Source organism: Amphiura filiformis, chromosome 6 (genome assembly GCF_039555335.1).
Source record: "Amphiura filiformis chromosome 6, Afil_fr2py, whole genome shotgun sequence".
Taxonomy (NCBI): domain Eukaryota; kingdom Metazoa; phylum Echinodermata; class Ophiuroidea; order Amphilepidida; family Amphiuridae; genus Amphiura; species Amphiura filiformis.
The window spans coordinates 45,342,240-45,355,552 of record NC_092633.1 but is presented as its reverse complement, the minus strand read 5'-3'; the positions used below and the strand labels follow the sequence as shown (position 1 = coordinate 45,355,552).

Below are 13,313 nucleotides of genomic sequence, written 5' to 3'. Positions count from 1 at the left end.
GACAAATACGGCTATTTCCTATTTGAAAAATGTAGACGATTCAACATGTCACAAAATAATCAAATTTAACGGTACTAACATGCCTATTTGTAGAGAAATAGCAATTCATTTTACGGCTAATTACCGTAAAATTTTACGGTTTGTGCCGTTGAAAAACGGTGATTTCTAAGAGATAATAGTACCGTAAAATGGGGTAACTTCGGTCAGCGGGGTAACTTTGGTCAGTCAAATATATTTTTTTAAATGGTCATATTTTCGTGCAGCAATATTGTTTTTAGTCATATTTGGTGTCAATTTGTTAAGAAATATACTTGGAAGAAATAGTATATTTGTGAGCAAGGATGTGTACTTGATTAATTTTTACAAGGGGTCAAATGTCACAAAAAACAACAACTTGCCCATATACAGCGAAGATCAATTGGATCTTCATGGAATGTAATACTCTGACCAAAGTTGCCCCAAATGCGGGATAACTTTGGTCAGGCTATTTTTGACCCCTAGGACACCCTTGCAAAATTGTTAAAAAATCTTTTTCAACTTCAAAGTGTAGTGGGGAACCCTAATGTCATAAAAAGAGTTAATTAGAAATATAATTGGTTTTGTTTGGAAGCAGTAGTTTAAAAATTCTGAAAAGTGCCCAAAGTTATATATACCTCATTTTACGGTACCTCTTTCCTTATCATAACGTACCGCTTGAGTCACTGAAATTCCAGTGTAGTAACTGGATTCCTTGCCCCTATAATATACATAACTTTTGTTACCAGTGTGTTATTTATTTATTTTTATTTTTTGTTGTTGAGAAAAATGCAAGAATAGTCAAACATTTATCAAGGGGTGCAGTCCCAGCAAACACAAAAACGTTTTTAAAACGTTTTAAATAAGTTATATTTTGGGTTTTAGTTTAGGTAAAAACGTTTTAATAACATTAAAATGTCGGGTTATATAAAGGTCATGAAATCGTTTTAAAACGTTTTGTATGAAAACACACCACACCAATATTTTTAAATGTTTTCAAAAAATGTTATTGTAAACTATTTTTGCAAACCTTTTTGACCAAATATTTTGTCAACACTTAAATAACATTATGTTAAAATATTTGAACCCAGCAAACACAGAAATGTTCTTAAAATGTTTTTTTCAAAACCTTTTAATAACATTTAAATGTCGGGTTATATAAAGGTCATAAAACGTTTTTAAAACGTTATTGTAAATATTTTGGGCAAACATTTTTTGCAAAATATTTTTTCAACCCCAAAATAACATTCTATTTAGAATGATTTGTACCAAGTTTTCAAAAATGTTTTTGGAATGTTATTAAAACGTTTTTATACCCTTTATATAACCCGACATTTAAATGTTTTCTGTAAAACATTTGTGCTTGCTGTGCAGTAAATTACCAACAAATGTTATTTAATGTTATGAAAACGTTTTATACCATTAATGTACACTTTATATAACCCGACATTTAAACGTTTTCTGACAACCTTTTATAACCTTTTGCGAATGATGTCGAAAACGTTTTGTGTTTGCTGCGGTACCACATTAACCGCACTTTTTACACGTTTATTTTATTGAAGACAACAACAGACACACATTTTTTTATTTTGTTTTTTATATTCACTCTTTTCAATCATTTCAATTTTATTTTTCCAACTACAAGAAATCCTTTTTCCGTTTTCTACCTCCGGTTCCGCGAAATTCGATCGTTTTCCGTACCACGGAAAACTTATGGCTCTTATATAGCCGCAACGTCCTAACTTACACGTGCTATCTTCAGTAGATAGCAATCACAAAATTAGATTACTGATTGTGTTATTTGCGGTGGAATCAATTATGCATATCGTAAACGGTCAAATCACATCAATCACTAGTTGCGTTACACGCAAAATACCAAGTGCGCTTTTGTAGGCGAACTCACGCATGTAAACGCCCAGACGCGCGAAAGAAGCGGCATTTTGTTGACGCACGGAAAAACAAAACAACAACCAAACAATATTTTTGTACGCTGATTTCATGCCGTTGCAGTGATACATTGAGTAATTTTATTGTATTCAGTTCAAGGGACACAACTTTTAATGAGTTCCATTTATTTAACGTTTAAATGCAGCCAAAGAAAGGCAAACTGATTGCGGACGATGGTCACGTCGATTTATACGAGCCTCACTTGTGAACAGCAGAACTCGGATAGTGTTGGCGGGCTTTATTACATAAAACGTGGCACTTCATTCATTGACAAACTGCTGCTGTGCATGCAACTGAACAAATCAGTGCGCATTGACAAGATCCACTTAGTACATCATCATGTGGTATAGGAAACGAAAAAAGCGCTGGTTTTAGAATGGTGTTTAATATGGCAGTTATAAGAAACCGAAAACGGCGCCTGTGTTTCTATGTACTTATTTCAACTTCATTGGTTTTATTTTTCGTGTGGCAGCATCTTGGTGAGTAACTCATGAACTTTAACTTAATCAATAAACGTAAAATAATTGTCTAACAACAATATCGCTGAAAACCTAACTTTAAGAAGTTATAATTTTACATTATGTTGTGTGTCATTTGTGTCAGTGATAATCTGATTGGTTTTGAGTGAACACTGTGCACACTGTAAATTGGCCAGAACACATGGAACGCGTTCATTAATGTAACGGTTTTTTAACACATGACACGTGTTCAACTTATTTAGAGAACACTAGTGTGAACACCTGAGACGTGTTCATATGATACAGTTGAACACATGACACATGTGTAATAAGTGTTCTAAAATATTTCAGAACATCAGTGTTCAAACTACAAGAACACCAGTGTTCAAATGAAACAAAGACAGATATAAGGAGATAAGAACTCGTGTCAAGTGTCCAAAAGGTGTTACATATGTGTTCTAAATTTTGAAAAGGTTGTCTTATTTTTCAAAATCAAATATTAATGTATAACAATGTTTCCTTTTTGTGATAGTGTTAGGTAAGGAGACACTATTTAAGGTAAATTTATGGATATGCAGACATATTTTCATAACTAATCTTGGAAACAGAGACAGAACACTAGTGTCAAGTGTTCCATGACTTTTACAGTGTGGTGAAATTAATACACACCTACCACACACGTGAAATGTTCGTTTCGTATTTTAACTGAACATTTCATCATTCAAAATGAAACCGATATGTCACTTTTCATACTTTGGCCTAAATTCAGACGTTTTAAAGTCAAAATGACCGCGCTATTACTTATTTTCAGCACGTTTGGACACTTTTTACAAACATTTTTGCACCGTTTTGAGGATTTTCCACAAATTTCAGGCTCAGGCTAAGAAGTTACTTATAGTGAGTGACATCTCTGATGAAATTTTTTTGGACACATATTTAAGTTATGTATCTGCTGCATGAAAAGGTAGGAAATATAGGCTATATGTTCAGTGATGTTTGAGTCCAGCGTTTTAACTATAGAAAAATTATTAAATTCGTGGACATCGTGGAACATACTCTTTGCGTGGCTCTGCGTAATAAACAGTTGTACGCAGATAGCCTCGCTAATATGGACGCGTAGAGTAGCGTTGTACGCGCGTGTAGTTAGCATGATTAGTCGCGGAGTAACAAGCGTAGTTGAATGTTCCACGATGTCCACGAATTTGATAATTTTTCTATAGTTATACGGTAATTCTTTAATTCAGCTAATTTTGTATTTAGACAAAAGGCTGCGTCACATTTGATCCAATATCACCAAAATCATACGGGAGATCGAGTTGCTATAAACATGCCAGCACCACCAAGGAAACAACAAAAGTTCGCTTAATAGTGAGGGAGTGAGAGCCCTAGATAGGGTGTCTGCTGGAATTAATTCCTCAATCGACAATTTTTGTACTGGTAGACGTGGCTTCAATTATTCAATCACATATCCAAAATCGACCAATATCCACCCTGGGCAAAAATATCTACAGGCATTTGAAAATCACTATTTTACAGTAAAAATACACAAATCACGAACGTTTCCGACTATTAAGCCGCATTTACGCAAACATGGTTAACGCGTCCACGCTTACTGTTTTGTATTTGCGTTCGCGCAACAAGTGAGCGTGTTGGCGTTGCATACTGCGTAAACCAGAGCGTCACATCACACAACACACGAAGTCGGTGTCTAATTGATCGCCACCTTGTGCAATAATTTGTCGCTCGGATGACATAGTGGCGTATCAAAAAAATGGCCATTTTGAGATAGGCCTAATCACGTTTAAAGTTTTTGCAACTTTTACCCTTTTGTCATACCTGAATCAAAATGTCCCCATTCGTTGAATGGATACGAAAAAATAAATATTTAAGTAATACATTTTATGTATAAAATACATCGATGTCATTCACCAATTAATTGTAACATAGGCCTGGTCATTAAGCCTATGCCTATACGTCATTATAGTATATAGGCCTACTAAACGTCTAATCAATTTAGACCTTACATAGGTCTATAAATAGCCATTAACACTAATACGGCCTAAATAAATACAAACTTATCAGAACGGTCGACAAGAATGTCAAAAAGTATAGGACTTTGTTATGAAAAAGTTATTATAGGTTTACAACTACATGGTAGAGGCCAGACTAGATCGGTAGGCCTATATCAGACATTACAAGAAGCCTACAACGGAAATTAATAGTTATCTAGACCTAAGTATCTCGTGGATTGGCTTTCTCTCATATTCCCTTTTTTTGCATTCTTTCCGTGCACCTTTATTCCGTTTTTTAACCAGTTGGTTCGATAACCATTTAGCATGTTTAGTTTAATACCTAATAAGTCTAAAACGAATGGTCTAATAAATTATAACCCATTTCGTCTACAAACCACTTGGTCTACAAACCATTTGGTCCAACAAGCATTTAGTCTGCTAACAGTTTGGTCTAGGCCTAGGCCCTACCGTTAGTCTATAAGCCTATATGCAATTTGCTAATGCAGTAGATTTATCGTGTTTTTATTTTGCTAATGTATAATATAACTGACGGCCAAATAGTATAGGACTATAGGCCTAAGTATTTACCTGCTGGCACACTACACGCTTATAGCCTACACATGTGATAGGCCTATCGCGTGTGTTTGATACTAATTAGGCCTATACCATAATCTATGATTATATACAATAGGCCTAAATGTTGATCTGTTGATTAAAATAATTGTTGGCAATATTATCCGATATCAGTTTAATAGGTCCTATATGGTAATTTAATGTTATTTTGTTTTCGGGAAGAAATGTAAGCAAGAGTTATTAAACGTGAACCCAGGGCCGTCGCTAGACCAATATGACTCGGGGCGTACAGCATGTTTTGCCGACGGAAATATATGTGAATTGTACACCCAATTTTTTTAGTGTGGGGGTGTGTGGGGGAGGGGTGTTAGCGGTCCAATTTGTTTCCGACATTTTTTTAATTAGTAACTACTATAACCATGATAACATTAACAATAGGCCTACGTTAACAACAGCACAATTTCGTAACACATTATACACATTAATCTTTTACATGACTCTGCCGACAAACACATAGCTTTGACTACATTTGCCGGCAATCGCATGGTTTTGACAGCACAGTCCATTTTTTCCGTCTATAATTGTGTATTGGGAGGGGGGTATCACACCCCATACCCCCTTCTAGCGTCGCCCCTGCGTGAACGTAGCCTATTAGGCCCTATCATATTGATTTGATTGAAATGTTATCGCTCCATGAAATTGAGTCACTGACAATCGATGGCGGTTAAAACAACCTTGCATGCTCAAATATTATTTCTAAGCGAAAGTTGACGGAACTTAGTTTAACCTATAGCTTTAATAGATTTATTTGTAGGCCTACAAGGACAGATTTGTAGTAGGATTTAAGTAAAAACGATTAGATTTTTATGATTGACAAATCCAGTTTCTACTCTACTTCTTCTAGACTTTCACAATCTTGGCAGTTCATGCTTCACGAGGAAAAAGTGGTCAACACGCTACCCTGATAGGCCTACGATCCACTTAAAAGAACCAAACATCATGGAAGGTTTTGTGATCAGCCTAATTAGAGGGGCCCAACCCTCCCAAACAGAACAACAAAATAACTAAGCCCTTGTCTTTTTTCAGACATAAATTATTGTAGGCCTATACGCTAAAACAGCCCTAAGTTTATTTGTATTTGCACCAATTTTGCGATCATTTATAAGAAATAAAAAAGCAACTCTTCCTTTTTTTTGTTTTTAAAGACCCGGACTAGAGCCGAGGACGAGAGACATGTTTTTTTTTGTTTTTGTTTTTTTAATATTAGACCTAGTGGGCTATAGCAGGCAGCGTATAGGTGCATAATATAATATTATTTAGACTAATACTAAATACGACACCTTCGAAATATCTTTTAAGCTATTATGCTAAAATTCCCAATTAATAAACCGCAAATCTAAGCTAATCTATTGGCAAAACAAACGTAAACAGTCCGCCGTCAATGAATAGCAAAAATATGCAATCAATGCTGCGAACCGTGTGTCAGCGGAAGGATAATAAATAAAATGTGAGTCAGCGCGGTAAACTGTGTATGCGCACTATACGCAAAATTTGTCGCTCATGTGTCAGCGCGTAATGCCGTCGCGATAGCCGCGTGCGACCACGCTTCGCAATTGTATTTTGATTTACGTCTTCGGAATTACACTTGCCCAAAGTTAGAATAAGTGCAACTTTCAAGGGGTTATAAAAAAATTTGCCCAAGGTAGATTTTAGCCGATTTTTGTTATACAATACTACAATATACTCTGCATCCATTGATACAAAAATCGTCGATTGAGGAATTAATTCTACCTAAACTGCCTTCACTCCCTGACTATAAGGTTTTACCGTCGTCACCCGATTCGACTTGACTATTGCGCCTGTTTTCAACGCGTGCGTACTCCGCGTCGTGCTCGGCGTTGCGTTGCAGACATCGCAGAGAACGATGCGTGTTGTGCGTGTCAAATGCTATTTTGCGCACATGCGATAACTAGGGCCACAAAATAAAGAAAACAATGTTTACTGAGCGCAAAAAAGTGGCCGCTTCTAATAATACGGAAATATTAATACAACATATACAAACCAAATCTCATTGCCAGCGTGCTTCCACTGATAACGGACCTGGACCCCCTCCCCCAAAGTAGGCCTACGACAGTAGGGTCCAATAGATGGTATGAAGTTATAGGCCTACCCAACAAACACAGAATCATGTTTTTTTAAACATTAGGCCTAAACGAGTGTTGGTTAAATTGGTTAATTCTTTTAAATAATATTTTGGCCTAAATTAACCACTATATTATATGCCGTTAAAGGTTATGTTTGTAGAACGTTTCATAATGAAACGCACTACAATAACATTAAAAATATGTTGTGAAAATGTTATTGTAGACATATATTATTTTGGCAACATTGTTCCAACTTAGAATATGTTTTTGATTGTTCATGTTTTTGATTGTTATTTTGAATTTTTTTTTAAAGTTTATAATCCAACATTTAAATGTTTAAAGCATTTTGTGTTATTGGGTAAAGACCTAGGCTACTACGTGCACTGAATTCATAATGCATGCGATACAGACAACACCATCAAAACTATTTAGTTTAAAAAATGTGTCATACATTTACAAAAAAATGATATCATCATTGGCTAAACGTTTTCTACAGCTAGGAAACCCAATGTTTAACTTTGCTTTAATTGAACTGCAACAATTGATGATATGAATCCACCTCGAGATAATTACGTATAGTTTTTGTGACCAAAAAAGTTTTCCTCTCGATAAACGGCACTAAGCATGCTAAGTAGAACTGCTTATAATAATCGTAGGCCTATAGTCAAACACTTTCGCCAATGGTGTCAAACGCTTCGTTTTAACCATGCTTTAACATGTTTAATAAATCCTCTTTTAGGTCATTCGAGTCAGGTGAACATAGTGAAAGCTGAAAAATTCCTCACTTTATGTAACTTGATAACTCTTTGGCCCAATATCTTTGCAGAATGGGAGTCTTTCTTACACCCGTTTATGACCAAAATACACCAAATTAGAATTAGGCTAAGAATTGTAAGGCTTCATTAAGTCTTTTATAGTCGACATCATTATAATTGGACACTTCTTAGGTAACTTTTTTTTGCAGTGAAAACTTTCCTGCGTAAACAGATAATTCCTTTTTTGTGGCCATATGCGTACACGAACGCTGATCCGACATTAGATCGCGCTTGTATGCCAGCGCCTTGGTACGCACCAAAATATCCATGTACGCAATTGACTACGCATGGTGTCGCAGAAAAAATGCATTTTTGACCAATTTTGGTCAATTTCCGCGAAAACGAGGTCCGGGACCCCCAATTTTTTTTGCGCGATTTTACAGAGCTTTTTCTTTTTCATAACATATATAAAATTAAAAAAATTTCGTCTCGACAATTTTTTTATACAACGCAAAAGGTGGTATATTTTGGGCAAATTGCTGATTTTGCCATTGAAGTGTACAGAGATTTTGGAAATGTACACCTCTTTTAAAACGGCTGTAGCTCAAAAGTGAGGTCCGGCACTCCCTGTTTTTTTTTCCTGATTTATTATCTACACATATTAACGTACAAAATATATCAATTTAAAAAAATTTGGTCGATAGGTTTAGTAACGACGGTAAAACCTTAAAAACACAAACTCGTATGAAATCGCTAAAATATTGGTAAATTCGCCAACAATTTGGTAAAATCGCCCAAAAATGTCTAAAATCGCCAACAAAATGAAAAATCACAGAAAATATTTAAAAATCACAATGATTGTTTGGGTAAAATCGAATGAAATCGCAACAAAACTTTCAGATGCGCGCAAAAATTGTGATGTTATAATAATATTACAATGTTCGCAGACGCAGCTATAGTTAGTAGTAGGCCTAATTACTTAAGGTGGCTGTGTACTCTCAGACATGCATGTAGTAAAAGTGCAATAACTTTGTAATTATTCGCGCAAAACATATAAAAGTATACATTTTATGAAGGCAAGACATCAATAAATCTTAATATAAATACAGATTTGGGGTAAAAACAACAATTTTGAAGAAAATCACAAAAAGTGAGTTTTTGGCAATATTTGTTAGGTACATCATAACAAAAAACACTCTTTCCAAAATATTTTATTTTGTTTTTAGCTCAATCTTGAGGCTCCATTCCAAAAACGGTTTTTTATTTTTTTGATATTGGCCTTATTTTTTGAGATATTGACCATATAAGGCATCAAAATGAACTTTTTAAAATTCAAAAACGCCTATTTGCACAAAATGATGCCCAAAATCTGAAATAGACCAAAATATAAAAAAATGAGAAAACCGTTTCTTGAGTCGATCATGCTTTTTACGATGATCATATTTGCTTACCTATAGATGCTGTATTTATTGAGTTATCGTGTACCTAAATCGTCATTTTACCGAGAAAATGAACATTGAAATAATGGCCGTTGAAGTTTAAAGTGGTCACATTTTGCACTTTCATCGAATCTCACAGGAGAATGCGACAGTTTTCGTTTTTGTAACTAATATTACGTGAACATCGGGTAAATCCACAGCCCCTTGAGAAGTTTGAGCGAAATCCATTCATAACTTGATATTTAAATCGGGGAAAGAACTTGAAAAAACCCACATTTTATCAGCTAAAACGGAGCCATTTGACCACTAGGTTTTTGTGAAATCAGTGCTTCCGTGGTGTTTCCATAAGATGCGCCGCGCATGCAGATAAGCGTCGCGTATTTGTGCGTTAACAAATTGCGCGATACGCAACGCGATGAGTTGTTGCGCGCGTGTACCTTGCTGGTACAACAAAGATTTTCTTTCCTTTTCAATTTCAAACACGAGTGGAATAGTGAAATAAAATCCTTAAAATATTGCAGTTGGAGTTTACAAATCTGGATTTTCATTCCTTGTATTTATAAAAAACATAACAAGGTACAAACATATCATAAAAACTCAATTTTGAGAAAGAAACAATGGCTAGAGTACACAGCCGCGTTAAGGGTAGACTCGGTATATATTGTTGGTCGAAGCAGCCAAAAAAATTTTCATTGTCTAAATCAATATATATTATTGAAAAATAACAAGATGCCGAACTACCAAATCGCAACAGTTCCTCACGGACCAACCTGGGTAAACAAAATAGTTGCTAACCTGAAGTTTGTATTTTGCTTATTATTATTTCCCAAACAACGCAGAAAATGGATGAAGAATGTCGCCTCTCTTTACCAAATGAGAGTAAAATGGTTCACATTATGATTTATTGGGAGTGGCTTCTTTTCCTTGCTCCTTAGTAGCTTCTTTCTTTTATGTTTTTTTATACAAGACATCGTGCTTGTAAATGGTGTATAGCCTAGCTTGAGCATTTTGCTTGACCCAAGTGTGTCTCCGCACGGGTCGACCATTCAAACAAACAAACAAACAAACAAACAAAGATGTGTTGAATAGGCCTAAATATGCAGTTGAATAAATAAAGCAGTCTAATTTATTAAGGGTAGACGAGGTATTGTTGGTCGAAGCAACCTAAAATCGATTTTCATTATCTAGATCAATATATTATTGAAAAATAACACCTTGATGTTTTGCAAAAGTTCATTCTACAAATCTTATACTTTGCAAACTTGCTTAATTTATTGTTGTTAATGAGTTATGTACGTTTTACAAAAGTGTTGTTGTTTCAGCCCTCTTTACAACGTAACTCAAGAACCGCAGCACGTATAAAAGTATATCTGTGATATTTTAATTCTTCTACACACTCGCTATGAATTGAGCAATACAGTTTTTGCCAAAGCTCACTACCATTCGTAAGATGCTGTGAACTACCAAATCACAACAGTTTAAAATAATTAATAACCAACAAAATTAAGACACATAAATGCATAATACGATTTCAAGGGTTTACAGGTGGAAAATACTGCATGGCACGTTTTGGTATCACGATAGGTGTGAACACCATGCATATCATTTACTCACTATACAGGGTGTATCAAAATGATTGATACCGGGATATGTAACATTTTCACAAATATATCAAAAATATAAAATTGCTAATTAATATAGTTTTTGTACTATAAATAGAAAGGGGCATATGTTAACTTATTGATCTAATAATCTGGTACAAAAATTAGTAAAAAAATTCTGCAAAAATGAGAAATTTTGATACACCCTGTACAGCATGTGGCAGAGCATCTGATGTGAAACATTACATGCCTTATTACCCACCTATATGAATCCCGGATTAGTTTTGTAATTACCAGTCTCATATATTATTGAGATATCAATTAAGTTTTCTTTCTTCCTAATGCCTGCCAAGATGCAGGTGAGAATGAACTTTATATGAGTGAACGAATTTGGAGAAAACCTTCTGTTAATAAAATACTATGCTGAGCCACCAGCCTGGGTGGCTCACGCTCCAGTAATTTCAGATGATTGACCTCAGTAATACATCAAAGAATGTCTGCCAATTCATGAAAACAAATAGATAATCAGCTTATCGGATTAAAAGCTTAGAGGGAAGGTCTTGCTTCTCAGCGAGTGTTTGTAATTATCAGAAGGTTTTCTCCAAATTCATTCTCTAATGAAAGTGAACACTTGATTTGCGTATGCTGTCATTAAATTTGATAAAGGGGCGTTCACATCTTTTGAGTTAAAAACAAATAACGAGAAATGTTGTTACAAAATTTCAATACTATGACCCGTATTATGATCCCAGAAATACATTTAATCAATTTAACTGTTGAAATGGATATTTTTTTAAGATTGAGGACAAATCATTTTGGCATGCCACATAGACCATCTTTCAAGACCCCGTATAACTAGATTTAACTGTTATCTTTTCTACCACCACGGTGTATTTGCAATAATATAAAATGTTTAACACAGAACAGTAATGACCAAACTTTATCACAGACCAACATACCTTCAAATTTGAGTGGTGTGAAAGATGAAAAATTCCCGGGGAAAAATTATCACATCCGATAAATCTTGCAGTTTTTCACAAAACTTGCTTCTATGTCAAAATAGACATGTTGGTGCCACTTTCATTTGATATTTTCTGTTTAAAATTAGAAATGTACACATCATAATGTCAAAATAAGGACATTCCAACAATGTTAGTCCAAACCTTGTACAAACTCTGTGAACACAACTCTGTGAATATGCCTTTAACAGTCAAAAAATTGTGAATGTGCCTTTAACAGTCAAACTAGATTCTCTCCTTATCCAATAAACGGAGTATAAAGGTACAAGCTAGTGGTGTATGAAACAAAATGGCTATCGATCTTGTCTGTGATTCAATATCTTTTACCTTCACGATAAGACGACAACTAAAAAGGGAAAATACGAACTGCCTCTGGCCAAGGGAAACGAGCGTGACTAACATAGGAGTTCTATTGACCACAATGAGGAGGAACAGGCCAGGTTTATAAGACTCGGGTTTGGTAAAAAGAAGCGAACCCTCTGACCTTGTTCTGTAATATATCTGAAGATGAACTTCTCGTCAATGTATCAGAATGTCTCAATCCAAAACGATGTTCTGAAGTTGCATGTATTATATTTGCGGCCAGTGATATATATTCAACATGATATTAGTGTAGCCGGAAACAGGGAAGACGGCATTATGTCCGTAAGCCAATTATTGGTATAGGTAGGTACACACATACATAACTGCCCATCCAGCAAACACTAACCGTTTTACAGAAAACGTTTGTATGTCGGGTATACATAAAGAGTGTAAAAATGTTTTAATAACATTCAGAAAGCATTACTCTGAAAACTCTCTCTCTCTCTCCATCTCTATTCTATACTCTCTCCTATCCCTCCCTATAGCTGCTTCTTAGCTCTCTGTCTTTCTCTTGCCTCCCTTCCAAGGGGGGTTGCCGGGGAGGGGGGACTGCCCTGCAGAAAATAATCAGGGATAAAACGGGAACGGCAAAGGGTAAAGGGTCCTTAAAATGACTAAAAATGAGACAAAAAAAATTAACAAATGGGGACGAAAATATCGCTTTGCCCCCTCCTGGCTACGCTACTTAGAGAATAAACGATAGGAATTTTTATTTTGCCTATCCTCTACCGTGTGATAGACGACAGGCAGGTCCAATATTTTGAGTAGTGGATGCCGGCGCAGCCGGTATCCACTACGATAAAAATATTGGACATGCCTGTCGTCTATCATAGGTAGAGGATAGGCAAAATAAAAATTCCTATCGTTTATTCTCATTCTTAGTCAGTTAAATATTATTTTAATAATTGTAAACACATTTTTAAGCAAAAACCGTCATAAAACTCCCCTCATTATAAAATGAACGAAACTTGTTTACAACTTCACGTA

The 13,313-nt window shown here is 35.3% G+C and overlaps 1 protein-coding gene across 2 annotated transcripts in view; it reads left to right on the top strand.

Annotated features, from left to right (window-relative positions):
• Positions 1 to 2,256: 2,256 nt before the first annotated feature.
• LOC140155485 (uncharacterized) overlaps positions 2,257 to 13,313 on the top strand; it is a 35,142-nt gene continuing 24,085 nt past the window's right edge. For both annotated transcript variants that reach the window (XM_072178352.1, XM_072178351.1), the window contains exon 1: positions 2,257 to 2,441. In XM_072178352.1, the coding sequence (XP_072034453.1) occupies positions 2,339 to 2,441 (103 nt within the window). In that variant the 5' untranslated portion in view covers positions 2,257 to 2,338. The remainder of the gene's footprint in view (positions 2,442 to 13,313) is intronic.